This window comes from Lepisma saccharinum, chromosome 19 (assembly GCF_977018435.1).
Source record: "Lepisma saccharinum chromosome 19, izLepSacc3.1, whole genome shotgun sequence".
Taxonomy (NCBI): Eukaryota; Metazoa; Arthropoda; class Insecta; order Zygentoma; family Lepismatidae; genus Lepisma; species Lepisma saccharinum.
The window spans coordinates 11,420,309-11,439,829 of record NC_139247.1 but is presented as its reverse complement, the minus strand read 5'-3'; the positions used below and the strand labels follow the sequence as shown (position 1 = coordinate 11,439,829).

Genomic DNA, 19,521 nt, shown 5'->3' with positions numbered 1-19,521 from the left:
CGAAAAAGGCCCATATCCGATAGGCTAGCTGAAATGTTCTCTCGCTGCCGCGAGCCGACATGCACCATTCCGATGCGTACGAATATCACGCTCCCAGAATTCCGAGTTCTTGCAAGAAGCTCCCAGCGGGAGTAAAATAAAAACAAATGAGGAGCGGAAAGCAATACTATTTACAATTTTCAACATTCTCCCCCCCGTTGGAATGCACAGCATCCAAACTAAATCATGAAAGTTCAATTGATCTTCCCATCTGGAAGAGGTACAATCTTACTGAGAGCCCTTCGGTACACTCCATCCTTGGTGCGAACCACGGCTACACGAACTAAATTGTCTTTCCCTGGAAACACTTCTTCTATAATGCCCATTTTCCAAGATAATGGGGGTAGGTTGTCTTCTTTCAGAAGCACAAGTAGTCCTGGTTGCAGGTTGGGCTGCGTGGTTGTCCACTTCTGACGCTGTTGCATACCATGAAGATAATCTCGGGACCAGTTTCTCCAAATCCTTTGTTGAAACTGTTGAACTCGTTGCCACCTGGAAAGTCTATTTTCCTTGAGATCACTTAAGTCTGGTTGAGGAAAGGAAGTTAGTGGACTACCAATAAGAAAGTGGCCTGGAGTGAGGTAATTAAATTCTTCATGAGAGTCAGGTAAGGATGTAAGAGGTCGAGAGTTTAAGCAAGCTTCGATTTGGCACAAAAGAGTTGACAGCTCTTCGTACGTCAGTACAGCATTCTTGGCGACTCTACGAAGATGGTACTTCATGGATTTTATGGCGCTTTCCCAGACACCACCGAATGTTGGGCTACGTGGAGGTGAATTTTTCCACTGAAAGTTTTCTTGTGCTGCATACCTTTGAATGTCTTCACTGAATCCTTGCGATTGAAATAGCAATTGAAGTTTCTGAAGTTCGTTCTTCGCTCCTTGAAATGTTGTGGCATTATCGCTGATAATGGTGGAACACTTGCCTCGCCTTGCTGTAAAGCGTCGCAATGCCGCTATGAAAGCTTCAGAAGTAAGGTCTGTTACTAGCTCAAGATGTATTGCTCTCGTGGCTAGGCACGTAAAAAGAGCTATGTAGCATTTCTTTGTGATTTTACTCCTGATTGACCCTACTTTGATGACGTATGGTCCGGCATAGTCTATGCCTACATGATTAAATGCCTTGCTAGGTGTAACTCTGATGGATGGGAGCTGTCCCATTAGCTGTTGTGCTGCGGATGCCTTCAAACGATAACAAGTTAAACACTGATGAATGATTTGCTTAATAACTTGTCGTATTCTAGGAATCCAGTACCTTTCTCGAATGGATGAGATTAACAATTGAGGTGCTGCGTGCATCAATCGTTCATGCTCTGATGCAATTAGTAGACGGGCGAAGTGACTTTTTGGATGCAAAATGATTTGATGCTTGCTGCTGAATTCCAAGTTGCTATTTTCTAGCATACCTCCAACACGAAGAATTCCCTGATTATCCAGAAAGGGGTGTAAGTCTTTAAGGATACTTTTGTTGGATACTTGCCCTTTGGCAGTGAGATCATTTATCTCTCGATGAAAGAACGAAATTTGTGTCATAACGACACACGTTTGAGTAGCGTCTTCAATGTCAATTGAAGTAAGTGGATCGGATTGTTTGTTACTTGCATTTTTACAATTGCGAATGAATCTTTTACAGAGCGCTACAATCCTTAACAATTTGAAAAATGTAGAAAAGTAGTTTATTATTGCCTCTGATTGCAGATGAGACACCAGTGTAGTTACAGGAAGCTTTCGTTGTTCAGGAACATCTTTGTTCTTAAGACTTGTGTCAGATGATGATGATGGCCAGCACGTTTCATCTTCTTGCAACCAAGCTGGACCATGAAACCATAGCGAATGATGATGAATATCTTGAGGTTTAACTCCACGGGAGATTAAATCCGCTGGATTATCCTTGGACGAAACATGTCTCCATTGATAAGTTTGAGTAAATTCTTGAATTTGCGCTACTCTGTTGGATACAAAAGGCTTCCATCTGCTTGCTGGCGATCTAAGCCATGCCAGAACTATTTGTGAATCTGTCCACAAATAAACATTGTCAATGTTAAGTCTCAAAATTGGGAGAGTTTTGTTGAGTAATTTGGCCAATAAGACTGAAGCGCACAGTTCCAATCTAGGAAGAGTGGTTTTCTTGATCGGGGCGACCCGTGATTTTGAGCACAGTAAGTGAACTTCGGTGTAACCTTCTTCGTTTGCTGAACGAACATACAAGCAACTGCCATAATTTTTCTCCGATGCATCGGAAAAGCCATGGATTTGTATATTCTTGACACAGCCAGGTGTTAGGATGAAACGTGGTATTTGCATTTCACTGATGACTGGTAGCTGAGAATGAAGATGAACCCATTCAACTTGCAGGCTATCTGGAAGTGGATCATCCCAGTTTATGTTGTGAAGCCACAACTGTTGTAAAAAATACTTATACATTACAGTTACTGGTGAAAGTAGTCCAATTGGATCAAAAATCTGGGCAATAACACTCGCTACTTGACGTTTGGTTGGTTTGTGTGACATCATGTTGACAGACTTGGCTCCAATGTTAATCATGAAAGTGTCTGCCGAGGGATTCCATGAAATTCCTAGAGTTTTAACACCTTCGGTATGAAAATGAATTAGATTTTGAGTCTCTCTCAGTGATTCTGGAATAGCATTAAGTACTTCAGTGCTGTTGGAGCACCACTTTCGTAAGATGAATCCTCCTCTTTTCAGAAGTTCTGATAGATCTTGATAAAGTTGTAACGCACCTTGCACGCTACTGCTTCCTCCAACGTAATCATCAACATAGAAATCACGCTGCAACACTTGACATGCGTGTGGGAAGTTAACTGCTTCATCTTCGGCTAACTGCTTCAGACATCTGGTTGCTAAAAAGGCACTTGATGTAAGCCCATACGAGACCGTATTCAATTGAAATACTGTTATGAGTTCCTGAGGAGAGTTTCTCCACAGAATGCATTGCAGTGGCCTGTCATCTGGATGTATGTGTATCATTCTATACATCTTTGTTACATCAGAAACCAATGCCACCTTGTGAGTTCGAAATCTTAGAACAATGGAAAACAAATCTTCCTGTATGGTAGGTCCAACCATTTGTATGCTATTTATTGATTCACCGCTTGTTGATGGCGAACTCCCATCAAAAACAACACGTATTTTCGTTGTACTGGAATCCTTGAAAACACAATGATGCGGAATGAAAAATTTTGTGCAGTCATTTGTTTGTACATCATTTAAATTCCCTATGGGTTCCATGTGTCCCAACTGGTAATATTCTTGCATAAATTCTGTATAATCAGCCTTTAATTGTGGTTGACGTTGAAGCCTCGTTTCTAATTGGTGAAATCGAGTTAATGCAGAGTGCGAGGAGTCACCTAACACTGAACGATCCTTACGTAATGGTAGCCTGACCGTATAACGGCCACTTTCATCTCGTGTCACATTTCGCTGAAAATGTTGCTCGCAAGCAATTTCTTCTGGTGATTGCAGTTTCGTGCGGATCTCCTCTATGATCCAGAACTGTTGGAGCTGCGAGCTGAGAGAATCTTCCTTTCTCGTGAAAAATGACCTAGTAATACTGTTGCTAGAAGATGTTGCTGGAATCTTCCCTGCAATAATCCATCCAAACTCTGTGTCTTGAAGAATGGGGAAATTTCCTGGTTTTGTTCTCTTTTCAGGCTTCATAACGGTAAAGAAAACCTCTGCACCAAGCAGAATCTGTATTTTGCCCGGCGAACAAAAGTTTGGGTCTGCTAAACGAATATCTGTTGGAATGTTCCATTCAGATGCATCAAACTTTTCTGAAGGCATTAGTCCTGTGATGGTTGGCAACACTGAGCACGAAATACTTGTCGTAAAATTGCTATTATTAGATCTCAGACGGATCTCTACTGAATGACTCGATTCAGCAGACGAATTGTTGATTCCCTGAATGGGAACTCGATGCTTTACCTTTCGAAGACGATTACTTTGAACAACGTCTTCAACAATGAAATTATTCTGACTCGCCGCGTCCAAGAGAGCACGACAATTGACCCAATTGCCCGCTATATCTTGTACTTGAACAATCGCCGTAGCAAGTAACACATGTGACGCGCTTTTCTGCTTAATTGAACAATAAGAAACCTGAGGTGCTTGATCTGAATGCTGTGAAGAATCGCTTGTATTGTTTACCATCGATGTGTTCACGTGACCCCCAGATGACATTTCTCGTTGCCGGTTTACATTGGATGTACCTTGATCTACATGAAGTAAAGTACTATGCTTCTGTTTACATCGCTTGCACACTCCATATTTACACTGCGCCGAAACGTGGTTGTTGCTGCTAAGACAGTTAAAGCATACGCGATTCTCACGTAAAAATTTATACTTTTGTGAAATAGAAGCTTTCTTAAAGGCTTCACACGAAAATAAGCGATGTTTGTTTGCTTTACAAAACATGCACAATGAAGAATCTGTTGTAACATATGACTTCGAAGATTGTTGACATTTAGCACTGTACTGTTTGTGCATATTTGTAGATGATTTTGTTGCTACCTTGTTACCTTCACTCGTAACTGGATTAATCTTTTCAAGAGCCTGGCATCTGTGCTCTAGAAAACTAAAGAGCTGATCTAATGTGCTAAATTCAGTATCATTACTTTCTAGTTCAAATGCTCTTCTCGTTGCAGGATCGAGATTTGAAACAAAATGCTGAACTAAAATTATATCAGTTAACGACGTGTCTTCAGCTATCATTTTGAGCGCTGAAATAGAGCTAACTGCAGTGTTTGTAAATGAACGAAGTTCCTGACAATTCTCCTTTACAACTGGATTGATATGTAAAATATCATTTACATGTGACACCGCTATCAACCTTTTATTGTCGTATCGCTCATTGAGTTGCTCCCAAGCAATAGCGTAATTTGCTTCTGTCATTGGCAAATTTTGAATTAGATGTAAGGCCTCGCCTTTCAACGATACGCGCAAATACTGAAACTTCTGAACATTTGAAATATCTACATTGTTGTGTATCAGCGATACGAACGTGTCCTTGAAAGACACCCACTGCGTGTAATTACCGCTAAAATGTGGTAATGCAATTGCCGGAAGTTTCACCTGCGTACTTCCTCGTGATACAGATTGTTTAGTTTCAGGGGAAACTGGCTTTGTGACATGTTTGTCAATCAAAGTTTGCATTCTTGTTTTCAAATCAAAGTACATACGTTCAATTTCTTCTCTTGCCGCGTCACGTTCACCTTCGACTGATTGTAGTTCAATGCTGTCTTGAACTTCTTCTAATTTTAGCCAAACCTCGTTTAAATGCTCCAAGCGAGTCTTGATTGTTAGAATGTTGCTTGATGCTTCATCGTAAGTATCAACATACGAAGCTATACGTTTGAGTTTGCGCTTGCATGCATTTCTCTCTTTGATAAGACGTTGAATGTCGGCCATGGTTGCAAGGTAAGGAAAATACAAGGAAGGAAATGTAAAATGAACCAGACTTACTCACCGATTGGCTTCTTTGATGCTCGCGTAGAAAGTCAATCCCTCCTCCCACGACGGTGGTGAAGAAACAGAGAATGCATCATCCTACGACGAAACAAGAGTTCCTGAAAAAGCTGATTTCACCGTACCGTGAAATCGCAACCGAGTTCAAGGTCACTGCAAAATTCGTTGTAACGATGTTCGTTACGAAAGCGCGGAAAACATGTATCTGTGCAAACCAAAAACACTGTTCGTTCTGTAACACTGTCACAATTAGCACTGTCACAACTGATGATCACTGAACTGCACGAAACAAACTGTCACTATATCCGGAATGCGGAGGACCATAAATGTCTGAAGATACCTTCCACGTATCAACATGAAAGAAAACTAGCATCTCTGGGTATGACGCCATATTGTCTATCTTACCATAGGGCTGGAACAACGGATATAGCAACAAATTCGCATATGATACAAGTCCTTTAATTCAATTGGTATTATATAATAATTAAATACGTTTGCACAATGAAGAAATACAAAAAAGGCCCATATCCGATAGGCTAGCTGAAATGTTCTCTCGCTGCCGCGAGCCGACATGCACCATTCCGCAGCGTTCAAATATCACGCTCCCAGAATTCCGAGTTCTTGCAAGAAGCTCCCAGCGGGAGTAAAATAAAAACAAATGAGGAGCGGAAAGCAATACTATTTACAATTTTCAACAGATGGTGTCCTTGATGTTTTGACCAGCTGTTAAGATCCTCTCCCTGAGCTCTTATTGCGAGTTTACTGGTACCTTGTAAACTAAGTTTTTCATGTGGCTCCAAATGTAGAAGTCGCAAGGCATCAAATCGGGGGATCGAGCCGGCCAGGAAATCGGGCCGCCTCGGCCAATCCATTTCTCTGGGTAATTTTGATCCATCCACTGTCGCACGCCCAGGCAGAAGTATGGATTTGCGTCATCAACAATCATTTGATCGAGCCATTTTTCCTGCCCCAAATCTTACAATGGCATCACTTATGAACATGTTTTGAGGAAAGGGATGGCAATGTTGTTGGAGGATGTGCCTCTAGCTACAAGACGTGACATGATTTACCAGAATGATGGCTGCTCAGCTCGATCCCCCGATCGATTTGACGTTTTGCGACTTTTACATTTGGAGCCACATGAAAGACTTAGTTTACAAGGTACCGGTAAACTCGCAATAAGAGCTGAGGGAGAGGATCTTAACAGCTGGTCAACACATCAAGGACACCATCACATCACGAGTTAAGAGACCAAATGTCCGTAAAAACCTGCGTGCCTGCATTCGTAACGAGGTGCCCACTTTGAGCAAGACGTGTAATGTTCTTTAATTGTATTGTTTGTTCATTGATTCCATTCACATGAAGATGAATGAAGTATTATTTCTTGTACACAAATGTGAATGTTAGCATCATTTGTACCTTGTTGGATAGCAGATGACACAAGGAAGTAATTTAAGTAATTTGTACTCTTCGTTGATTTGATTTGATTTGATTTAGTTTATTTTACTTCGCGTTTTGTGCCTCTTGGCTAATTTGCGAAGATGGGGATGAGTGATGAAATGATGAAATTGATGAATGGACATTCACAAACAACCAAGCCCGACCGGGATTCGAACCCGGGACCCTTGGCGTGTACTCTTCGTGTCATACCATTTTTGTTATTAATACGTTGCCAAGTAAACTAAGAGTGCATTTTTTTATTATCACTTGTAACCCACCCGTTACTTACATGTGATTGTTATTTGGGGAAAACTTTTTTTTTTTCAACGAACCACTTATTTGTTAGCTATCAGAAAATGCTGAAATAAGTTCCATACAATGAGCAGTTTTTTCTCTATTCATCTTTTTATGTGGAAAATTGTCATTTTTTAAAAAAAACAATAGAAATTCGATTATCTCGAAAACTACTAATTTTCGGACGGGGTATCATATGGTCAAATTTATTGCAAATTGTCTCTACTTTAACCCCTTTCAGGGAATACATCTAATTACCAGTCACCCTGTATATATGGGAGATGAACAGATTAACGGAAACAAGTCGTATGAAGAAGTTACTACTAACTTTTTCATCGACCTCCGTGACAGAAAGGATAGCAAAAAGAGCGTCATGATACCAGTGGTCCCAGGTTCGAATCTTGGGCTGAGCATGTTTGAGGGTGCCCCTTCATCAACTTCATCATATCATCACTCATCCTCATTTTGGCGATTAGCCAAAGGTGGGAGAAAAGTGGTTGAAGTAAAATACACCAAATCAATCAGCACTCACACACACATCATAAGTAAAGGTGAAGCTACCCGTTGCACAGTGCAACATGTGTTTAAGGGGGATCTCGGCTATTTGCGGAGGTTATGTGATAAGCAACATGCTCCTGCCGCCTCTCCTCAGGTACTTGTTATTTGAATTATATAATCTCAGGGTGAGTCACAAAATGAAGAAGGCCCTCTTGTAAGCACCTAACCCCATACAGGGGAAAAAGCAGATGAATCAACGATCTACGACAACGATATCTGAAAAGTACAATGAAGACAAAAAACAAGTTTTCACATATAATGAGTTGCTTGTCGTGGATGTTGAAGGTTGTAACCATGCAAAACTATGTGACTGATAAAAGCTTCATTACATGAACTATGACGAGTCAAAACTCCCTTAACAACCTTTACAAAATGTAAAGGAGTTATCCTGGTCATGAAAGAAATATGTTAGACACAGGGAGATCCCTAGCTATGTGTGTCAAGCGCAAGTCCGGCACATTGGTGACCCCCATATTGAATTCAACGCAAAAATTTCAAAGTGAAGGGTGTGAAGTGATATATCAAATCAGGCTAAAACTTCACGAGATATGAAATGGTGAAGGTTTTTCTAACTTATTTTTAGGCAGTAAAACGTTATACGCATATCTTTCACTTACGATATATGCACATCATAGTGTTGTCAATATTCCTGTGAGCACAATCGTTGACGTCTCTCACACTCACATAGAAAATTTGGCAATGTAGCAGGTACAACATCATCGCAAGCAGCAACTATGCCTTCTCTCAGATGGTCAATATCAGGGACTTTTAGTGCATGCACCGTTCTCTTCAAATGTTTCTGAATGTAAAAGTCCTCCTAAGATGTTAGATCTGGGGAATGTGCAGGCCTTTTAATACATCCCCGTCTGCCCATCAATCTACCTAAAAATTTACCATGAAGAAATTGCCAAAATGTTCACATAGTGTGGTCACACACTGTCCTTTTTCAAAACTTTGGAAAAAGTGCCATGTCCCGTAAGCAAAATGAAAAACCTGTTTACTTAACACATCCAAGAAGCCCTCACCATTTAAGGTTCCGTTGTTGAATATGGACCAACCATTCCCGTTCTCCATACACTATAGTACATCATTAGCTTACCAGCAACAACCATTCGGCTGGGATCTGTCTACTGTAGATTATCAAATCACAGGTATTGCATATAAATTTTATTAACTTTACCGTGAACATAAAAATTAGCCTCGTCACTGAAGAATTTTTCATTCCAAAGGAAGTGTCACGTAATTGTTTGAGATACTTTTCCCAATATTCTCTCCACTAATCAAGTATTTGGTGAATGTCGCTGATTAAAATCATATGCAATGGTGCGTATACTTCTTTCTCTCCCAAGATGTCAGCGTGATCTCGACGAGTTCCTAACACGTTGGGAGCATTCTTAAAACTTTGTTCTTAACACCTCGAAAAGGAGAAAATGGTTACAAGCGTGCAGTAATAACTTTTTGCTGGTTAAAGATACTTTGGATAAACCTTCGCTGCTTCATTTCTCGTGAAGTTCTAGCCTGATTTGATATATCACATCACACCCATTCCTTTGAAATTTTTGCGTTGAATTCAATATGGCGGTCAAAAATGTGCTGGACCTGCGCTTGACACACGCAGCTAGGGATCTCCCTGTGCCTAACCTATTTCTTTCATGACCAGGATAACTCATTTTCATTTTGTAGGGTGTGTTAAAGGACTTTTGACTCGCCATAGTTCATGTAATGAGGCTTTTATCAGTCACATAGTTACACATATTATTTTGTATCTTCTGATCCCATTGCAGTCGCAGAATGATTTTTTGATATGTTTTATAGTATGGAATGAGGGACCAAATATATTTTTTTCACGATTTTTGGTGATGATATGTTTTGAGATATTCAAGGTCAAAGGTCAAGGTCACGTGACAAAATTATATTTTTATTGAAAGGTGTGCTTGTTATATATCACTGGAAAGCTTGTTTAATTCCCTGTACAATAAGCTTTATTTGAGCTTCCTAGGCGAAATAGGGGCGGAGTTACAGCACATTTAGTATAGCTAAGCGGGCTCAAAAAGGGCAATTTCTGCTAATTTTGACCTTGAATAATTTAACAATTACAAGACGCACGAAACTAAAAATTTTCATAGTTACTAAGTTCCATGCATTGTTTCAACTCCCCAAATTTCATGAAAATCGGAGATTGGCAGGTTAGAAATTGCACATATCTGTGTTGATTTGGCATGGAATGACTCCAAGGCGTCCTCTTATCTCTCTTCGTAATCGTCGTACTCGCTCCTCGATTGACTGACTTAGAACTGACCACTGACCTCTCTCCTTCCAGACATTTATTCCAATCGAATTTTCTCAGTAATGCCGACTCAGTTATCTGTAGACTCTTCCTTGATTGCTATCGTTTACACCTGTTTGCAGCGTTGGCGATCAAGGAAGCTCGGCAATGTCTGACAAGACATTCCTTAGATGGCTAAATGTCTGGGATTTTAGAGTTCGTTGTATGTTACATTTAAAAGATTCTACAGATCGTTACGATGCCCCTCTCCGGAAAAGAATTCCTTTGAATTCGTCTTTGTATGTGATCCAATCTTATAGGGGTATCGTTTATTACAAAAACATAAAATCCCACAGATCGTTACGCATTATTGAACAACGAAACATTACTTTTTCTTCAGTCTATCTAATTAGGATCAAACGTTTAATAGAAAATAACTGCTAAGATATAGGCCAGTAACTAAGAGTCTGTGAATCCGATACTTGAGGGGAAGCACAGGGGAGAAGGGCGTAAACTTTTCAGATTTTGTACTTGTAGTAGTGGTCTAACAACTGACCAAAATCCATCTTTTACGGAATTATTCCCAACATTCGTATTTTTTTCCCCTTCATTTTTTTGGCTTAACACAGAAGTTTTCACGACACGCCCACATCTCGTCCCCACGAACGCGGTTAAAAATGTGAAAACAGTAAGGTATAATAATAATTAGCAATAACAGCACACAATGAAGCCAATTATCAAGAGGAATATCATCTGTCCTTGAACAGTAAGTATATATATATATATATATATCCTCTAGCCCGACACAAATGAAAAGTCTCATCATAGGGACGCTGCAGCTCAGTTCATTGCTGATGCAGGACAAATTTCAATTTCATTTTTCTACCTTATATCAAAAAACACCTCGATAAAACTTTCTCAGTATGAAGAGGAAGGATGGTGGTTAAAAATATCCAAAAATGAGAAAAATTGATTGGTGGGTGTTTTGAGCTGTTCAAACTTGAAATTTGAACATTTCAACAGAGCGTTCAAATTTTTCTAAGTTTCAACATTTGATCATCTCATAATATGCAACCGTCTGAAGGAGCTCAAGAACGCTTTCGTGTCTTAGTTCGTTCCCGAGTTATACTTAATTGAAAAGAGCATGTTGCTCAAAAATGACATTTTGAACAACCCTCATATAATTCGTAATAATCATGTCAGCAAAATCCTTTCACAGGTATCGTGCTTCAGTTTACCAAATATCATCAAAATCGGTGACGATGAGGGTCAACTTCTATCTGATTTGACATGGAATGACCACAAACATTCACACACAAACACCCTATACTTTCTTTTAACCTAATTTTTCTGTTGTGATTTGTTGCTGAAACAATTTGCCTTTAAATTCAACTTTCTGATGCAATAAATTATTGCTTTTAACAATCAAAAAGAACTTGCCACGATGGCAGTTTTAATTTTGCGAAATACATCAGCAGAATGCTCTGAATTCATAATGCATTCAGATATTCCAATGGAGGACAGGGTTCTTGGAAATGTGTGGAACAATCATTCTGTCAGACTGAAGGCCGAGAATTCATTAAGCGAATGCGTAGGCACTTATTCCAAGAAAGGAAAAAATCCTGGAAGGCTCGAATCGAAGATCCGATTCCCTGGAATCATTTTCGTAAATTAAATTTCCGTAAACAGACCCGAGTCTGTGGAACTACTTAAAGCTAATAATAGATCAGAGCAGACTCTATGCGTCTGGCACCATTCGTTTACAAAGAATGTATTATTATTTTTGTGGTCATGAGGATTTAAAAGTTAGCCAAGGACTCCCCGCGATGGCGTAGTGGTAACATCGTCGCCTTGTAATCAAGAGATACCGTATTCGATATTGGAGGCGCATAGTGATTCTGATCCCAATTTAAACTGTAGGTCTAGTCTCAATTGGCCTACCTGTACATAAAGGTGGACTTATTAACAAAAGCTCACAGACTCAAAAATTCAAATAAACTTAGCCCATTGCGACAATCGTGTCCTGCACAAAAAATGTGAGAAAGTAAGAAAGTAATTGATGCATTAGTGATTTGGTACTCCTGATATTGACAATCACCAAATAGCACACATAATTAATGATTAACAAAGAATTAGGCAATTTGGCTTCAGTCGAAGATTAACTTATAATTGACGTTTCCAAGTAGCCATTTTCGCAACAAATGTCTTGGTATTGTTGAGAGTTCTTTGTAAATTTACCTACACGTTGTATGATAAATTAGCTACAGGGATCACCTATCGCTTTTCACTTCATTAAATTTGTATTTGAATGATTAAATTGCGTTTAATACTTGATTGTTCCCAAGTGAACTGAGATTAAGTCAGACGTTATGCTCAAGACGTTTATTGCCTATTACAACTTGAAATTCATAATTCAGTCTGCACCTCTGAAAAGAATCGATTTTATACAAAATTTAAAATTTGATAGTGGTACGTCTACTGGTTCATCAAGGTACACGATGCAAAGCATAATCAGAATGAATGATGAAATGCATGATTCTGAAAATGTTACATAACTCAAAATTATGTTGCTTTAGAGTATTCCAACTATCTACTAGGTAAGTGGAATTTCGTCTATGGTGGTTCGTATAAAATCAGTAGACAGAACGGCGACGGTGCCAGATGGCATTGGTATTGTGTTTAAGTGCAGACGAAATAGTAGTGATTGTGGTAAAAATCTTTCGAGTACAACTAAATACGACAAGAGAATTACCTTTAGACATATAATGTTGAAACAGTAGCCTAAAACGTAATCTAATAAATTAAATCGTATAATTAATATTCATGTTTATGTCTTGTTAACGTTTGGAGGAAACGGGTTCGGGACACTTGCACGGAGTGACAGTTTCACGATTCCTGCCCCTGATCAATCGACCTTGGCTGAATCACTGTTTGGGTTGTGACACTTGCACAGAAAGTAAGACGGCGCGAAGAAGGGATTCTCTTAGCCCTCTCGATTCTCCCACAAGCTATCATCACTATTTTCTTTCGAAATTTTATTTGTTTTGAGAGACTTCTTGCTGACAAATTCCGTTTCCAGGGAACACCGCGTGGAGGTACTCTCTCTTCGTCCCCCATATTTGTTTTTCATTCTTTTTAAAGCTCGTCATTTTTTGTGTTTGTTCATTATGTTTCTAGTTAAAATTGAAACCATCGTCTTTCTTTTTCAGTTCATTTTTGTTCAAATAGAAACAGTCCATTTGTTTGTACATTATTTACAAATTTACATTTTCCAGGCGATTACTCCAATTTCTGAATATAAGCAATTGCTTTAAGAATTTTTTTCATATTTCCGCTCTCTTCAAGTTTCCTCAAGGTACTAATTGCAGATTTCTTTCTTCTTTTGCCGTCCTGATTGAGAGTTATCCTATCGTAAGTGTGGCCATGGTATTCAGCGTCTTCTCTGAGTGTGTTAACTAACGTGTAGACATTCGGATGAGTCCTTGAAAACAAATTGTTCAGCCTCCTGCTCCAACCTTCCGAGACGTTGTTGGTTCGGTGGTGTCTACCAGAGCAATTCCACATATGCTTTGGAATAGTTCTGTTTTCAAGCCACTGGTCGACGAAATAATCGTAGAAACTTCGTAGCTTTCAATTTTCAGGTGTGTCTTCTTGGATGCATAACCAACCATTGTCAATCATATGAAGTGGTGCATGGGCTAGCGCAGCACACATTCGAACGTGAAGGCGAAGTTCTGTGTTTTCCTTGTATGCAGTCACTAGGTCCAGTTCCTGAACCTTGTTGGTGTAGTCAACAATATATTGATATCCATTAAAAATTAACAATGGCTTACCTTTGCTGGTTTCCGTCACCTCCATGAAATTTGCAGCGAAATCAACTTACGAGGAAATATACGAATGTGAAGACTTCTCAACTCATTTACAGACAGATAGCAACTAACTGGTGAGTAAGTTGTATCACTACCCCGAACCTGCATACAAGGTCTTCATAGTGCAAGCGAAAATCGCCTCGACGGAATCTCTGATAAGAATGTAAACCAATCATGCGTGGAGGAGGGGAAGACGCCTCGCAAGGTTTCTGGCGAGGAACGAGTTTATTTTGCACTTCCGTGCAAGCGTTATCCTCGCAAACTAAACGGTCATGGACATTGACCTCTCCTTGCAACAGTCACTAAACTCACCTCCCTGCAAATGTAACTACGGGCAAGTGTCACAACCGGAGAAAACAACCGGGCTATACTCATTCGTTAAATGAAAAATAATAATTTGTAAGTATTGATCTTTTAAAATTTGTTGTTAGAAACGATTGTGATAACTCTCAACTATGTACTGACCCAAAGCGATTGCTGTAGATAAATTGTATACCTGGTACAAAAGAATCATTGTTTAATTAACATCATGAGCCTTTTAACTGACAAAGTAATTTGTTGATGTACGGTGTATAAAAAAATGTTTTCTTTCCTGTTTGCAATAATTCAAAATGTGCTGGAAAATCAGAAAATTTTAAATTCAACTTTCACAATTTAAAACTGTAAATCTTTTGATTATGTGATCAATTTGGAATATAGAACTATAATATGAACTCTTGTAATTTTGGAAAAGTACACAGCCAAATCCTTTTGCACAAGCATCCGATTGTAAACAAAATTCCTTTGAATAGTCAGGCTGCGACAGGGCAGGTGCACTAATCAGTTTCTGTTTCATCAACTCAAAAGCCTCATCTTCTAACTGGGTCCACTGAAATTTCTTATCTTTCGACAGAAGCTGACAGAGGGGCTCGACCTTCACAGCGAAATTGTTAATATATTTCCTTCACCAACCAGCAAATCCTAAAAATTTTCGAACATCCTTTCGACATCTAGGTCTAGGAAACTTTAAAATAGCATCATTCTTTTTCGGATCTACTCGGATAGAATCCCCTGAGATAATGTGACCTTAATATAAAATCTCGGATTTGACCAGATAACATTTGTTTTAGTTTTACAGTCATTCCGACTTCCTTCAATTTAGACAAAACATAATTAACATGCTGAAAATGCATCTGCAGATTACTGTCGTAAACTAACAAATCATCTATGTACTGAGTTAAGAAAAAATCAGTTTCAGGTCCAAATATGGAGTGCATCGCTGACACAAACAAATACTTTGCACCTTTGAACTTCTGGAGAGTTTCATCTATTGGTTCGACTGAACTCCTTGGAACAATAATCAGCTTGTTGAGCGATCTAAAATCGACACACGGTCTTACTGTACCGTCTGGCTTATCTACCACAATAAGAGGATTTAAATAGCGCGTGTTACATGGAACAATGACACCCCAATCTATTCATTTTTGTAGTTCAGTTTCCAATTTTTCTCTTTTTGCTACAGGTATTGGATATGGTCCCTGGCTCACTGGAACATTACTCATTAATTCCATTTCAAATTCTAAGTCTTTGGCTGTGCCAGGCCTTTCAGAAAACACCTTCTTATGACCTATGAAAATTTCATACAGTTTGGCTTTTTGATCCATGCTCAGCAACAGACTAGACTTAATCTTCTTTTTTTTATATATCTTCGGGAGGACTGGTCCACTTGTCATAGCTAGCTTCAAATTTCCGGATGGTCATCTGCTTATCTACGGAATTATCCTCTTCTAGCTCCGTTTCAATCGACTCTCCATCCACCTTTAAATATAATTTTCTATGTTTAAGACTGATCTCTGCTTCATACTTTTGCAGGAACGAGTAACCCAAAAGCAAATAGGAAGGCAAAACCTTAACAATGAAGATTTCCATTGGAATGGCGCTCTCAGCAATTTCCAGCACAATACTACGTTTGCCAACAACTCTAGTGCGACTTTTCCCAGCAAAGTCAATAAGTCTAACTTCAGATACAGATTGCAACATAGCCCCGGGAAAATTTTGCTTTATTTTTGCTCAAACATTTAAACTCATCACTGAGGCCTCCGCTGCAGTGTCGACTACACAGGTTATGTCTACATTTGCCACACGTGCCTTAATTTCAGGGTCTCTCACTGAATTTTTACACTGAACGGCTTGCCTTAATTTACATCTAAATTCCTTTTCCTCGTGATTTATTACAAGTATGAGTTTCTTATCTTCATCTCCAGAATGGGAAAAGCATTTTGCTGCCCCCAGGTTTGCCCGAGACTGCCTAACATAAGGGGACGTTTCTATGCTAGGGGAGGGGTAAAATCCCACACCTGGTCATGATTAGATCCGGTATCCCAACAGAAGTTCCTTGTTACTGCCACACTACGCTGTTGTTCATCGCTGGGATATGGTTCAACAACGTCTGTCTGCACGCCACTGCTCGTCATTTGAGTCCCGGGAACATTATTGCTATCTCTCGGTGGAGATAAACGTTGTTGACTTGGCGAAGAAAACCCGCTGTTAGAATATGGTCTATCGTAAGGATTACCTCTGGAAGCTGAATATTTTCGTCGTGATCTAAACTGACGCTGTTGACGGTAATTATTTCCATTTCTTGGGTATGTACTCTCAGCTGGGTTACTCCTATTTTGTTGCTGAACTAAGCGAATTCTAGACGTTCTTTGAACATCTCTGCTATTTTGTTCAGCTCCAATATCTCGTCTCCATGTAGACCGCCAAGCATCTTGTTCCTCCGCTTGCTCATATCTCTTGACAAAATTAGCTAAGAGATCCACGGTGTTCGGAGCATGAGCCAAGCACAATTGCTTTACTTTCGAAGGCAAATGTCCGATGATTAGATTAACTACTTCCTGCTCGGTGTAATGCTTACTCAGATTCCTATAGGCATAGTACACGGACCAAACATATTCTTCCACATTGTTATCATTCTGTTTATTGTACCGCCTATTCCTCACAGACGCCAATTCTCTCTCTTTCGCTTCTGTTGAAGCAAAACGCTTCTTGAACTCTCTGCAGAAATCATAATATGTGCGGAAATCGTTCTTATGCGAATAAAACCAGTGATAGGCCTTTCCAGTTAACAAACGTGGAATGATTTCAAGCCTATAATCTTGAGGAATCTGTAGAATTTCAAGGTTTGTATTCAATTCCTTTAAATATATTTCAGTTGAAGTAGCGATAATATTGCCGTCGAACTTTCTCATAGAATTGATGTCTGCCATTCTAGGAGTTTACCCCAGTGTGTAACATGCGTGAAGCAGGCTCTCTTCTGTTTCTTCTGCTGCGAGCAATTGATTCACTCTCTGAGGAGCTGGATTCGTTCATCTTCTTGTACCTCTTTTTCCTTGAGGTTTTTCCTTGTAGGTTTGAAGATTCATCTGAACAGATGGGATAAAATGTCGATCTTCCAGAACCTTCATCAACACGGTGGATTTTACGATGATCAGAGTTCGTCTGGATATGTAACATATTCAGCTGATCAGAAATATGAACAATTTCACTACAGATATGACCAACATCTGAGGATAATTTGTCGTGTTTAGTTTCAACTGTTTTCCTCCTTTCTTCGTCAGCTTTTCGATATCCCTCGGTTTCATTTATATTCTCAGCAAGTTTCTCTGCCACTTTCTGATTAATGGTATCATCTAACTTGTCTGTGATAACAGTTACCTCGTGATTCACATTTTCAAACATTTCCTTTCTGAAACTGCTCTGTTCTTCAGCGATTTCCTTACGAAAGTTACCCTGAGATTGTTCAACCTCTTCTCTCAACAGGGCAATTTCTTTTTGCACATTTGATTCCACTTGTAGAGAGTTTGCTTCATATGTCTGACGAAAGTTAACGATCTCTATTTGAATGCTTTCTTTTATCTTCTGTTGATTTTCTTCCATTTTTACAGTCAAATTGTCCAGTCTCTGTCCCATCTCCAAAGCAGCTTCTGTGAGTTTCGAATAACCCTGTGAAAACTTCTCTTCTAAGCGCCTTTCTGATTCCACCAGATTTCTACCACTTTCCTCTAACTTTAAGTTCAAACTGCGTTCCAACATGGCTACATTCTCCTGAAACTTAGCTTCCAGATTGCTGGAACTTTCTCTAATGTTTTCCTGAATTTTAGATTCCAGAGCACTGGAGTTTTCTTGCATTTTTGTTTCCATAGCCCTTGTACTTTCCTCCAACATAATCCGTATTGAAGAACGCAGGTCTGCTGTAACTGGAACTGACTGCACTGGAGATTCATTTTCCTCAACCGACGATTTACTTGCACTTATCAACATCATCTTATCCATATTCTTCTAGTACAGAATTTCCATCACAATCACAAATCAATTACTCTTCACGAACACACAAAAATGAACACCACTAAGGAAACAACAGATTTCGGGCCCCACGTTGGGCGCCAAAATCTTGACACGTTCTTTAGTCAAAAGAACATGATTTAAGTAAAAGGACAAATAATTAGTTCACATGAAAGACTCGAAAGCATACACTTGATGCCTCTCAGGGTATGGGGTAATATATCTCTTCGTTGTTCAAACCAAATAAAAATCACAGTTAAGTTTGCACTAAGAAAAATTAAGTCTATTTTACTTCTTTGCAAACTAAATACTTATATTTTTAACATATAACCCATGTCACTCAAACAAATTAAACTTCTTACAATTCAACTCGATCACTCTATTTAAAAAAAAACCTAGCCCGAACCTCCAAGTCAAGACAAAAGACACTCGTAATTGCCATGGTAACAACCATTACAAGATAAGTATATGCAGGTTAGTCGCTATCCTAACAGTATCAGTGATAGGTAAATTACAGAAATAAATATTAAAGAAAAATAAACATTTGCACAAGAGAAAAGATAATTTATAACAATAAATATTTGTGCAATGGGAAAGGACGTGTCAACTTTCACAATATCAAACTGTAAATGTTTTGATTATGTGATCAATTTGGAATATAGAACAATAATATGAACTCTTGTAATTTAGCGTATTATGTTGAACAACGTTTGAGAATTTTTGTGTTAAAAGGTTTTGGATTGAACTACCAAAACGCTCATTGCCCACATTACATACATACGTCAAAACCTTCGGGAGAGAACTCCGTGAGGAGATGTAACCAGGCAACATTACTACACCCTACACAGGCGCAGACCATAGACAGAATTACTACAATGAATATGTTACTGAGCTAAAATGATTAGATGTATGTGTTCGGATAGGTATAAATATTTTATGCTCAAGTCTGACTTCATGCATTGCATATCCAAACCGTGTTAGATTCATAATACTATAATTCCCTTTAAAGAAATGGAGCCTTGTGTTCAGCCCTTAGATTCCTATACAAATGTTTGCAAGTTCATTACGCTACCTGGTAGTTAACAAATTATGTAAATACTTTTTATCTATTCCCTACGTAGCTAAGGAAATATGCATGTAAAGCAATGAACATTTCAAATGAGGGAAGTACATGGAAGATTGCTTAAATATTCATTGTATATGTTTTATGGAGGTGTCTCAGAGAAGGCGAGAGAAATGCTGAGAGTGG

General features: G+C 39.1%; 1 protein-coding gene across 1 annotated transcript; it reads right to left on the bottom strand.

Annotated features, from left to right (window-relative positions):
• Nucleotides 1-233: 233 nt before the first annotated feature.
• On the bottom strand, nucleotides 234-761 carry LOC146002932 (uncharacterized). The gene has a single exon (XM_083141090.1). It carries the CDS (start codon nucleotides 759-761, stop codon nucleotides 234-236), a length of 528 nt encoding a protein of 175 aa, XP_082997216.1.
• Nucleotides 762-19,521: the final 18,760 nt, after the last annotated feature.